The sequence below is a fragment of the Nuphar pumila genome, chromosome 15 (assembly GCF_984573655.1).
Source record: "Nuphar pumila chromosome 15, dmNupPumi1.hap1.1, whole genome shotgun sequence".
NCBI lineage: Eukaryota > Viridiplantae > Streptophyta > Magnoliopsida > Nymphaeales > Nymphaeaceae > Nuphar > Nuphar pumila.
The window spans coordinates 29,893,588-29,906,901 of NC_143263.1; the positions used below are offsets into that span (position 1 = coordinate 29,893,588).

Here is a 13,314-nt window from a genome sequence, read left to right on the forward strand (position 1 = left end):
TTTAAAAATAAAATAAACAACTGAAACTCTATCCTTTTCAAAACATCGACAGAAAAAAAAAATGCATGTTTTTGAGAGAAATACTTAGAACACAAATATTCATATTTAAAAAAAAAATCAAAACAATGCAATTATAGATCCAATTGGATCGGATCATAGGTTTGGATCACAGTGATTGTGGAATCTGAATCTCATAATTCCTATATCCTAACTTGTTTTTCATATATATATTCGTTATTTTTTACCCCGTCTTGTAAAATCAAAACCAAATTAAATCCAAATTAAACCAAAGATATATAATTTAAATTCTCCTTAAATCTACGGTCTGGGTTTGGGCTTTCATTTTGTGAACCATGACATAACCAAAACCCAAGCCCGAATCCCATTACCGTTTATTTTATTGGGGCGGGTGCCGGTGCAGCCTGATAGTCGGATACCCGATCCGTACAGTCTGCTCGCTTCACTACTCGGGGACAATCAGGTCCAAACTGACTCTAGCTCTTGAAACGAGTCATGGGACCAATTAATGCGTCCAACTTTGTTTGCTCTACAGTAGAGTCGACCCGGGAAGCTCTGCAGCAGTTCTAGCCGTTAGCCGCTCCTGTGGTCCCCATCACCAATTCAAAAAATTTCATTTTCTTTATTTTATTTTAAAAAATAACAAAATATCCCTACAGAAGATAATTAAAAAGGTGGCCTTGATTGGTTGGCGTACGAGAGAGAGAGAGAGTGAGAGAGAGAGAGAGAATCAGACCGTTGGCGTCCTTTATTTTGAAACCTTTTGGAGTTTCATCGTCATCGTCGCCCTCGTGTTCACGGATTCCTCTGCGAAATCCCTTCGATTCTCAAGATGGGTATGATCGGTCCTGCAGAAACAGAACTCCAGAAGGTAAGACTAAGCCCCTTCCCATCCGAGAAATTTCAAAGATTTGAGGGTTTTTGGTTCGGAAAACCTAGGGTTTTGCCTCACTAGGGTTTCCATCTTTTCTGAAGGACTCGCCCTCGATGGAGGGGTCGGACAAGAAGGATAAGAGGTGGACGCTCAACGACTTCGAGATCGGGAAGCCTCTCGGGAGGGGCAAGTTCGGCAACGTCTATTTGGCCAGGGAGAAGAAGGTGAGGGGAGGGTTTTCCTTTTTTCTTTCTTTTTTTCTTTGGGAATCTTTCTCGCTCTTGACCGATATTTTGTATTCAAGGGGAAACGTTTTATTTTTCTCATTTGTTTTTTTTTCTCCTGTTCTTTCATTTCGTTTTCTTTCTTGCTTCTTTTTCTTCTTGATGTGCCTAATGGGAATGCCTCATTTTGGGTTTAGATAAGCACTAGATTCTAGGGTTTGGTTTGAAAGTAGGGCGGATCGGGTGATAAGCCTTGTCACCATCCACTGGTGATAAGGCCTTACCACCTCGTCTAAAACGCAGAGTGGATCATACAGGGAAGAAATTTTGGATGCGAGAGTCAACAGATCCGACTCCTGCACTGAACCATCATTGTAGAGACCAGTGTGGTGTCGTCATTTCTGTCCCGTTGATTGCCGCGATGGGCGGCAATGGATAGTGGTTATGCCTTATCACCAGAGGATGGCGATAGCGCGTATCATCTGATCCGCTGGCTGTCTGATAGGCTTATTGGAATTTTTAGAAGGGTAATTTCTTGTAGGTTTTTTTAATTGGTTTTGTTAACTGACCCATATTTGCTCTTCTTTTTTCTTGGATTGGCATCTTTCTGTTGCAGAGCAAATATATAGTCGCATTGAAAGTTCTATTCAAAAGCCAATTGAAGCAATCCCAGGTTGAACATCAGCTGCGCCGAGAAGTTGAGATCCAGACCCATCTACGACATCCTAACATACTTCGTCTGTATGGTTATTTCTATGATCAGGTTTGAAATCTTCATTTTTCTTTCTAAATTTTGTTGATGATCTTAAAGCGGTAAATCTTCTTGGTTGGTGGCTAATGAACTATAGATAGGTCTTTACTGAACCAAATTACTCTTTTGATGCCAGACAAGAGTTTATTTGATATTGGAGTATGCAGCGAAAGGAGAACTGTATAAGGAGCTGCAGAGGTGCAAATACTTCCCAGAAAAGCGAGCTGCCACAGTAAGTTTAATGGTGTTTTTTTGTTTTTCAAAAGTCTACCCTGAAACCTTATTGTTTGGCAAATGAATGCAGATGGTTAAGATATAAGTTGATACCTCCCCAATGGTTGCTACTCATTTTCTTTATGGAACTAGTCATTTTCTTTGTGAAAACCAAATCTTTTTGCTATTTTCGGAATATTTCAGGGATGCTTTCTTGGATGCTTGGAAATAACTAATTCCTGCATTCTCTAATTGTTCTTCTAAACATCACTGCTGGTTTTCTTATTGCTTATAGGATCTTGGCCACCCACACATCCAGGCCTAGCTTTTGGTTAAGCAAGAATAAACCCATTTAGATGATACGCCAATGTTTTGCTGCAACTATTTTTTTGTTCCATGTGTTAGAAACTTGACACAAATTTTTTGGGTTATATATATCTTGTGTGTAGTTCCTTAGAGAGATGCTAATTTTTATGTCTTGGCACAGTATATTGCTTCATTGGCACAGGCATTGATTTACTGCCATGGGAAGCATGTAATACACAGAGACATTAAGCCAGAAAACCTGCTAATTGGGGTGCAGGTAGTAATTCTGCAGGCTTGTATTTGTTGATTTTGTTAAAATGATCTGCAAGTTTGCATGCTTAGTGGGTTATTTTTTTGCAGGGTGAACTAAAGATTGCAGACTTTGGGTGGTCCGTGCACACATTTGATAGAAGACGTACCATGTGTGGAACATTGGACTATCTTCCACCTGAAATGGGTAAGTTGGAGTCAGCTGAACGGGTTATGATTCCTCGTTCAAAAGGAATAACTTAGATACTGATAGTTTCTTTGTTCCCAAGTTGAGTACGTTACTTGGTTGGTGGCTTTGGATGACTTTGGTTTCAATTGTGGAAGGCCCTAACCAAGTTTTCAAAAAACAAGTACATTTTGCACTTTTCCTGAGTCCAGATGAATGCTTGAGTTTATTCGTTGAGTTTTGTGGAAGTGCGCGTGTTAAAATCCTAACTCAAGTACATTTGTTCACTTGCAGTGGAAAGTAGAGAACACGATGCCAGTGTTGATATTTGGAGCCTGGGTGTTTTGTGCTATGAATTTCTCTATGGGGTACCTCCCTTTGAGGCAAAGGAGCACTCAGACACATATAGGAGGTACCTCTAGATTCCCATGTTTTATGCTACTATGTTCTATTGGTCATAAATATTTTGCATTGAAGATGTTACCACTCTGTGTTGCTGGACTGGACTGTATATTTCTAGTTTTGAATTGTAAATGTCTCTTTTTTGTTATTCTGATAAAAAAATGCTTAAACAAACTAAAGAGATCATATCTAAGGTTGAAAATCTTGTGCATCGGGTGTTATTTGTCAAGCTCTTTTTTATTGTATAAAAAATAAACCAGATCTCATTTTCTCTTGTCAACATTTTTGGATTTTGTATCAAAGAGGTGCCAGTCTAAAATAATCGTGTCATCCATCTTGATCATAGTCAGAGCTCAGGAAGCATACAAGCGGTTACCTCTTGTCAACATTTTTGGATTTTGTATCAAAGAGGTGCCAGTCTAAAATAATCGTGTCATCCATCTTGATCATAGTCAGAGCTCAGGAAGCATACAAGCGGTTACCTTTTGGATTTTGTATTAGATGACATGTTGTCTCAAAGAGGTGCGGTGCCAGTCTAAAATAATCGTGTCATCCATCTTGATCATATTCAGAGCTCAGGAAGCATACAAGTGAAGTGGGCTATGCATTTTGGATTTGTATCAGATGACATATTCTTTGCTACTTTTACTATGTTTGGGTCCATAGGACTTGTGCATTTGGCACCCTTTTTTCTAAACATGGAAGAGTTGTCTTGTTAGAAAACCAGGGATGGTTTGTACGTAGATCACTGGTTTCTAAAGTCACTTTTAGCAGACATTAACAGCTTTCCTATCTACTGATGCAGGATTGTAAAAGTTGATTTGAAGTTTCCACCTAAACCGATTGTTTCTGCAGCTGCCAAGGATCTAATCAGTCAAGTCAGTATTCAGCTTTTTCTCTAACTTTTCCTTTGCATTTGCAATCATTGTGCTCAATATCTTTCAATTTTTTTTAACGCATTCACTATTTGTGCACATTTTTGGTGCTATGCAGCTACTTGTTAAAGATTTTTCCCAGCGTCTCCCACTGCATAAACTTCTAGAACATCCATGGATCATCCAAAATTCAGATCCATCAGGGATATACAGACCTTCGTTCTAGGAGCATTTGGGTGGAAAGTTATTCTATTTCATTCTTTCTCTAAGAAAATGTATTAATGTTGTTGTGTAGGTGTATGATAAAAGCCTCTCGATTTGTCTCCTCTCATATTTGTTCATTGGATCTCTCTCTCTCTCTCCTCTCATATTTGTTCATTGGATCTTGCTTAACGGAGAACCTATCTCCGCTCGCCATGGCCCAGTGAAGCCACAGGCGGCCATGGATATAGGCCTCAGATTTATCACTGAAGGACCGAAGTGTTACCACTCCAGCCAGAGGGATGAATGACATACTAAACTGGGCGTCTACCGACTACCATATTTTTGCCTAACAAACGTAGCCCAAGGAGATTGAGATGTGAAAGCTACTCAGGCCCACTTCAAAACTAAAACGACACTCCTCTTTCTTAGAGCCAGAATCTCCAAGCCGCCTCACTGCCTCTGGAGAACGATCTGTTGCCAAGGAACAAGCGGGTGCTTTTTATAAGACACATTATAAGACCAAAGAAAGTGTTAATTGTTTGTTCTACTGTCGTCAGATTAGGACATGCTCATACGAAACTCTAGCAATCGGGCCAAAACAATAGCGAATTAGCGTCAATCGTCTCGCAAAAGATAAATAATCGGGTCTTCCAAGACTGCAATCTCCCTTGCACCCGCTCTATAGTAGACATCCAAGATGAAGTTCCTGCCGGCTGCAGTGAGTGCAATGATAGACCCAAGAAATTGATAGGAACGTCGGATGTTGGGCAGTTGAAGATCCTTGTAGCTGCCGATTGGATAAGAGGGCCAACATTGAGTAAGACCAGAGTGCATTTACTCTCATTCAGACGAAGGCCTGCAATTGCATCAAAGACTTTAATAATGAAGCACAACCCGAACATTTGATTAACATTTGCATGACCAACAAAACGATGAATGCTCAAGGAATCCAAGAAGTTTGTTTGTTCTGCCCTTTTCATGAGAATAAGTAAACCATCTCTCGCGATATTAAGAAAGATAGGGGCTAGGGGACAACCCTGTCGCACAACTCTAGCTAACTTGAATTCTTTCCATCTTAGTCCGTTGATGCAAACCGACGATATGGATTTCGTGACCAACTCCTTAACCCATGCTATAAATTGGCTACCAAACCCCATGTTTGTTAGCGATTTAATCAGAAAATCCCATACCAGACTATCATAAGCCTTGTGAAAATCCAATTTTAGCAAGAAGTATAGTTGCACAAATAAAAGACCCTTGCAAACTTCGACCTGGAATAAAATCTCCTAGGTTCAGAGAGACAAGTTGATCAATGACACCGTGCAACCGTAATGCCAACACCTTAGATATAATGTGATACAGAGCACCCATCACTGAAATTGGCCCGAAGTTGGATATGTCTGACACCCCATGCCTCTTACGAATCAAAGAGATGACTGCCACATGATATGGTTTAGGCAGCCTTACATTACGATAGAATTCATTGAACAAGTGGAGCAGGTCAGTTTTAACAATTGACCAAAAAGCTTTGAAGAAGTCAACATGAAAACCGTCAAGGCTTGGGCCTTCCATCCTAAGAGTCCGCTAATAGCATTAGAAATCTCAACCTTGGTGAATCGAGCCTATAGAGGAACAAATTGGTTTGTCGCTAATAGCATTAGAAATCTTTTATTTGTGCAACTATACTTCTTGCTAAAATTGGATTTTCACAAGGCTTATGATAGTCTGGTATGGGATTTTCTGATTAAATCGCTAATATCCTTTTTAATATCGTGGCGGATGGTTTACCTATTTTCATGAAAAGGGCAGAACAAACAAACTTCTTGGATTCCTTGGGCATTCCTGGTTTTGTTGGTCACACAATTCAATATGCAGACGATACTATAATATTTGGTCATGCAAATGTTAATCAAATGTTCAGGTTGTTCTTGATTATTAAAGTCTTTGATGTAATTGCAGGCCTTCACCTGAATGAGAGTAAGTGCGCTCTGGTTTTACTCAATGCTGACCCTCTTATCCAATCGGCTGCTGAAAGGATCTTCAACTGCCCAATATCCGACGTTCCTATCAATTTCTTGGGTCTATCATTGCACTCACTGCAGTCGGTAGAAACTTTATCTTGGATGTCTACAATAGAGCGGGTGCAAGAGAGATTGCAGTATTGAAAGGCCTGATATTTATCTTTTGTGGGATGATTGACGCTAATTCACCATGTTTTAGCCCGATTACCAGAGTTTCGTATGAGCATGTCCATTATACCGACGACAGTAGAACAAACGATTAACCATTTGCTTTCGCACTTCCTTTGGTCTTGTAATGTGTCTCACAAAAAGCACCCGCTTGTTTCTTGGCAACAAATCATTCTCCCGAGGCTGTGAGGCGGCTTGGAGATTCCGGCTCTGAGAAAGAGGAGCGTCGTTTTAGTCTTGAAGTGGGTATGGGTAGCTTCCACATCTCAATCTCCTTGGGCTACGTTTGTTAGGCAAAGATATGGTAGTCTACCTGACTCCCTTCTTTCAACGCCCAGTTTAGTGTGTCGTTCATCTATCTAGCTGGAGTGGCAGAAGACACTTCGGTCCTTCAGTGATAGGGATCTTAAGTCTATCCATGGCTGCCTGTGGCTTCACTGGGCCATGGCGAGGGGAGATTGGTTCTCCGTTAAGCAAGTTTATCATTCCCTATTGCCATTCGGGATAGACTGGTTTCCCACTGATTGTATGTGGGGTAAGGGGCTCGCTCCAAGGGCAAAAGCTTTGGCGTGGGTAGTGGCTCTGGATTGTGTTCATACCGAGATTAATGTTAGGAAATGGGAGATTCAATTTTCCAGCATGTGTGTTCTTTGTTAGAAGGCAGTAGAGGACATGACTCACCTATTTTGGCTCTGCCCGGTCATTTTAGACTTATTTTTTCAAACTTGGGGTGCATCGTCTATTCAAACTCGTCTGAGTTCCGTTATTCGGGACCTCTTGCTTGGTCCCATGATTTTACGACACAAAAAAAATGGAGATTATTGAAAGTGGTACCCCCTATAATCTGACGGTCTCATCAATGTACAAGCGTACCAAGCTCTCCAGGGTTTAACTCACCTTGATTGGCAAAAAGTTTGCGCTCTTCATCAGCTGGTCCTATCACCCAGATAGCATCATGCCAACGATGGGTCCTCAATAATCCCACTGTAAAGTTTATCGATATATCGTTCCACTTCGGGATGTCAAATGGTTGTAGCAATCCACCATGCCTCTGATGTTCTATATTTGGTTGGCAAGTAAGACAACGAAACATAAACGGTGTCACATCTTGTTTTATCTTATTCCACCAATAAGTCTGTTGTAAATCCTATAACATCTTGGTGCTACCAGGATTAACAAAATACTTTGACTTGTGGGTCTCACTCATCAACTCCTCTCAAAGAGCATTCAAAACCCACCATCTATCACTGAACATAATGGTTTTATCCTCTTCATGATGGAATTGCATGTTAGGCTTCTGATCACTCTCACTCAACTTCTTGAAGTCTCGATGAGTTGAATGTAATGCTCTCATCCCTGCATAATGGATGTGTCCAACTTTATCGAAAAATGATTGCCACTTGATAAACTCCTCGAGTAAGTCACAACTTTGCCCAATCAAGATGACATCTAAAACTAAAGTCTTCCTACTTAATGCATTAACCATGATATTCTCTTTACTCGGATGGTAAGCGATGATAAATTCTTAATCCTTGAGGAACTCTAGCCAGCTGCATTGTCTCAAGTTTAGATTCTTGTGTAAGAAAATATAACTAAGATTCTTGTGGTTAAATAAAACCTCAAATTGCTTCCCATATAGGTAGTAGCGCCAAATCTCCAATGCAAAGACAAAGGTTGCTAACTCTAAGTTGTGTCAGGTAGTTCTTCTTGTGCACTTTTAGCTACCATGAAGCATAAGCAATAACATTTCTATGTTGCATCAAGACACAACCCAATCTAGTTTTTGAGGCATAACTATACACCATAGACCCTCTTGATCGTGAAGGTAGCATTGAAACTGGAGTTGAGGTTGACCTCTTCTTCAGCTTATGGATGCTTTTCTCACAACTTGGCATTCAAACAAACTTAACCCCTTTATGCAACATCTTTGTTATCATGACAACTATACGAGTGATGTCTTAAATAAATCTATGATAATATCCAGTCAATCCCAAGAAACTCTGAATCTATGTGACCGTCATTAGGACACACTAGCTAAGAAAATTATACACCTCTGCTTGTAGTACTTAGAGATCTTTATTGTTGATATGATCTTCACCTCGCCAACCGGCCTAGTCACCTGAAAATTTAATGTTGAAAGATTGGGTCGCTCTAAGCAAACCTTCTTGTCTCGACAATAAAGGGTCACGTTATGACGTGATAGTCAATCCATGCTTAAAATGACATTATAAAATAAAAAGATATAAAGGAATGGGTTGCCTCCGAATCAAACATAACGTGTGCAAGGTGATCAACAACTACGATAATACCTTCGATCAGATCATTTTGCTTATGGTAGTGGCGGTGTACACTCGTCTAATGGTCTTCCTCTACGCCTGCCATTGTGGAGGTCTTTATTGCTATTGCGACTATTACGGTCTGCCTTATGCTCCCGGCATATTCGGGCAGCACTGTACAATGTATCTTGGTTGCTTATACTTGTAGCAGATTCAAATGAAGAGATGACATGAACTGAAGGGATGACTCTTGTTGCACCTCTGAAAAGTTTATTCTGGCTTTGCCTGTTGTGGTTGCTTCTGTTGAGGACGCTTATGGTGGTTTCCCTGTAGAGTCTTCTGCTTTTTATTCTGTGTGCTACCACTAGTAGGTGGATGCTTACAAGCTCCACCATTACCGTTGTCATCCGTCTTCTTGGACGCTCTCGAGTGTCTGAATAGTCCTCCCTTGAATCGCTCTCACTCCTTATTCGGGGTGAAAGGCGATTCAATTATGTCATCAAACAATGTAAGGCGGCTATTCATCACTCATACTCGTAGCCCATCCCTGAGTACTCTTACATACTTCGCTGACATTGCCTTGTCATCAGCAAACAGGTTGGGGCAGTATCGCTCAAGGCTTCAAAAATTGGTGGTATAGTCCACCAAACTCATGTTCCCCTAGGTCAACTCAAGGAACTTCTATTGCATCCTTTTCCTGACGAATGAGGGAAAGTAGCCCTCCAAAAACTTATCTCAGAAGGTCTTCCAGGGAATAAACTCTATTGTGGTGAACTTCACTTTCTGAACAGTATCCCACCATTTATTGGCGTGCCCCTTCAAAGGGTAGGTGCCAAAATCAGTTTGCCTATCCTCTAGCATGGGTAGGACACGGAAAGCGCACTCAATCTCCTTAACCCAACTCTCGATGGCTTCAGGGTCGGCCTTCCCAAAAAAAGTTGATGGATCCAACTTTAAGAACTTCTCATAGGTCATCACACTAGTGTTAGGGGTTATGACTGATGTGGGGTTCACACATGTTGCAGGCTAAGCAGTTTGTGCCCGGATGTGCATAGTAATTGTCTCAGCCAAACTGTTGAGGGCATTCATTAAGAAGTCCCTTTGTTCCTACCAGTTCTTAGGAGCGTGTGTGTGGCTACAAGTATACATCTAAAAATTAATTAAAATAAAAAATTATTATTAAACTATACCAGTAGATCAAATCTACCCCCTTAGGATTGATCCCATTAATGAAACATAATCATATCAAGCATGCAAATTATATCATCATATACCAATTTAATTATAACTATTTTTATTGCCAAAATAATAATTTCTATAATTCTAGGACAATAAGAAAATAAACATTCTCAAGATACCTCTTACCAATGATCAATGATTGCTTTTGGAGTGTGAGTTTAAGACTTTATGGTGATGGTTTTGACTAACTCTCATTCCGACTCTCTAACAACCCCAAACTGACCCTCAAAATTTTATGATTTTTTTAAATGAATAAATAATTTTAAAACATTTAAAAAAATAATCTAGGAACTTGGGGCATATTACATATATAATGTACACAACCCAACAATAATTTCAGACATATAGAATAAAGCAAACCATGAATTTAAATTGAATTGAATTTGATTAAATAGTTCTCATTTAGGGTTCACATGTTCCCTTAAACAAAAACTCCCCGCATTATAACCCTCACTCCCTCCAACAAGTTGGTCCCTCCATCATTGTGTCTCAGTACCTGAAAAAAGTTTTTTTTTTTAAGAGTAAAAATTAAAGTTCTCGTACGAGACCCTCTTGAAATTCAACAATAAAGAAATTATCATACATCAAATCAAACATAAGTTTAAGAGGGCTCAACAACCATCACATATTTAGAACATGCTTTCAATATAAGTAGTTCAAATCAAACAACCAACAACTTTATGTTAAATTAAACATTTAGGGATGCATGAATCAATGCAACATGCATGAATAACTTTTAAAGTTTTATAATCTGTATTATTTTTTCATGCATCTCCCTACTTAATACACAAAATTTAATTCTCACTTACTTAAAACCCGTGGATACTCAAAATGAGCCAAATTCTCAAAGGTCAAGGCAATTCTGTCTGGTATTTGAATACATAATATTTATTTTATTTACTGGGTTCAACACATGTTTCTCGATCAATGTCAGAAATTATCACCATCAATCAGAATATTAGGAATCGCCACCTAATATCGGAACGACAAAAAAATTGGCATCCATTGATGTCACTTTCTTGGTATAACAATAACCTTAGATGAGTCTAACAATAACACCCTGAGGCAAAGTGGTGGAAGTTTTCTATATCTGTGGTTGAGAACACGAACCACACATCCGGGTTTTTAGAAAAATAAATGCACACGGTATTTAATATCCTCACAATCCTCCATGATCGTCATCCAAGGTTCTCACACTTTTAGAGGGCTACCAAAGAAGGAAATTATTATATTGTTCGGTCTCTTTTACCATTCTTAATCAATTAAGGGTCCTTTATATATGAATAGTAATGCAAATCATCCTGCAATAATAGATTCAGGCCCTTGGCCTTTTAAATTCAACGGTGTAATTAATTTAAAAGCAACACCAAAATAGTTTTGCAATGCATTTATAATTTACTACTATATGAGCAACATATGTTTCTAGCTTCCAAAGGTCCCATCAATGGTTCTCACATAACTATTACATAATTTCATATAAAATTAAATATCATTGCAAATCTTACACTGACAACAATCATTTATAGATGAATACAATTTAGTATTCATAGTGCACAATCCATGACATCAAAGCATATTCATGGATAGTAAATGAATGTAAGTTTTATCAAACACATTAGATGTATCATATTGGCATAGAATCCAAACTTTTTTAGATACACCAATTTTAGCATTCTTTAGATTCAGATTCAATTAACTATCCATGATCGACCAAATTTTATAGTTCCAAAAGAAAACAGTTTTTTGGGACAGCATAAGTAAAATTTTAGTTTTCCAAAACCATCTTAAATCTAGATTCTAATCCATTTAACAAAATAATTTACTCAAAATTTAAGGAAGCAAATCCCATACATAAAACTAGTCTCATGTATCCAAAGCCATAACTACTATAATAAGATCTCTAAAGGCATAACACACAAAACACTAATATCATATTTACAACATAAATCACATAATTGAATTTGTACATGTGACCTGGACTAAAACAGGAAATTAAGCATGGTATATATGATTAAGTCATTGGATAAAAAACTAGATATCCAAAAATTTCAGAATGCATTGATTGCAATACTTAATGCATAACTAGGAAGTGCGCCTAGAGAAAGAGCAATAGTACGGGGTCCATGGGCCAAAAGTTGATGTAAGTGCAGGTTTGACTGAGGGAAAGAGGTCCACATTAGCCAATTGGGGAAACAAGGGATGAACCGGTGTAGTGGTATCGAAAAAAAAACAAGGTTGGCAGACAACGATAAACTAAAAAATCAAGGAGTATGCAAAAGGAGATTGTACTAACTCAGGTTGTGTGAAGAATGCCGACCTTAGAGAAAGCGAAGGATGAGGAGAGGAAAAGTCTAAGGACAAGGAAAAGACCCATCATAATGAGGGAGGAAAAAAATGTGTTGATGGGTGCGAGTGGTAATCTCCCACAATCTCAAGAGAGATAGTTGTCAAGGCCTCCAATAGGTACGGCTGTAGAGGGAGGCCACACAAAGTTCGATGAGGGATTCTTGCTAGTAGGGACCACAATAGGGAAGCACAACAAGAGAGCTGGACATTGGCAGGGCAACTCATCGGTAGAGGGTTAGGTTTTCAGGCAACCGAATAGAATGGCAAGAGGAAAGTGGATCAGCTCCAAAAGACCAAGGTAGGGCACCTAGAGAAGGTGGTATGTCGATCCATAGATCACCTATCTTGAGTGGCAATTGGGAGGATCTGGAAGGAGAAGCTCGTGAAGAAGTACAACTGATGCCAGTTAAAGTCCAATGGGCCAAGGCCCAACCCTAACTCATCAACAACCCAACCCAACCCAACTTTATAATTATAATTTTATTGAACATGATATGACTTGTATCCATAGACTTTTTACATGCACACATAACCTTCTTTTAAAAACTTTTTTTAAAATAATCATTCTAGCATGTTCCCTCAAACAAAAACTCCCCAAAACATTTAGAACCCGGTCCACCACATCATAACCCTCACCCCCTCAAGCAAGTTGGTCCCACCAACAATGTGCCTCAATACTTAAAGAGGATTTTTTTTAAAACAGGTTAAAAACTAAAGTTCTCATACGAGATCCCCTCAAAATCCAATAGTAACAAAATTTACATACATCAAATCAAACATAAGTTTAAGAGGGCTTAACAACTATCACACATTTAGAATAGGCTTTCAATATAAGTAGTTCAAATAAAACAACCAACAATTTCATACAAAACTAAACATTTAGGAATGCATGAATCAATGCAACATGCATGAACAACTTTTTAAGTTTAATTATTAGTATTATTTTTACATGCATGCCTCT

At 39.0% G+C, this 13,314-nt stretch overlaps 1 protein-coding gene across 1 annotated transcript; it reads left to right on the top strand.

The window, feature by feature from the left end:
• The first annotated feature begins 694 nt into the window (after positions 1-694).
• Positions 695-4,440, top strand: LOC149814981 (serine/threonine-protein kinase Aurora-2). The gene is made up of 9 exons (XM_089990667.1): positions 695-889; positions 994-1,116; positions 1,733-1,879; positions 2,004-2,099; positions 2,568-2,663; positions 2,747-2,843; positions 3,117-3,234; positions 4,030-4,102; positions 4,218-4,440. The coding sequence occupies exons 1-9, from the start codon at positions 851-853 to the stop codon at positions 4,323-4,325; spliced, it is 897 nt and encodes a 298-aa protein (XP_089846793.1). The 5' UTR covers positions 695-850; the 3' UTR covers positions 4,326-4,440.
• Positions 4,441-13,314: the final 8,874 nt, after the last annotated feature.

Bases quoted from the DNA above. Each gene is read 5' to 3' on its own strand.
- LOC149814981 (XM_089990667.1), top strand. From the start codon at position 851: ATGGGTATGATCGGTCCTGCAGAAACAGAACTCCAGAAG. The intron at 890-993 runs GTAAGACTAAGC...TCTTTTCTGAAG, and splicing joins CAGAAACAGAACTCCAGAAG to GACTCGCCCTCGATGGAGGG. The intron at 4,103-4,217 runs GTCAGTATTCAG...GGTGCTATGCAG, and splicing joins CCAAGGATCTAATCAGTCAA to CTACTTGTTAAAGATTTTTC.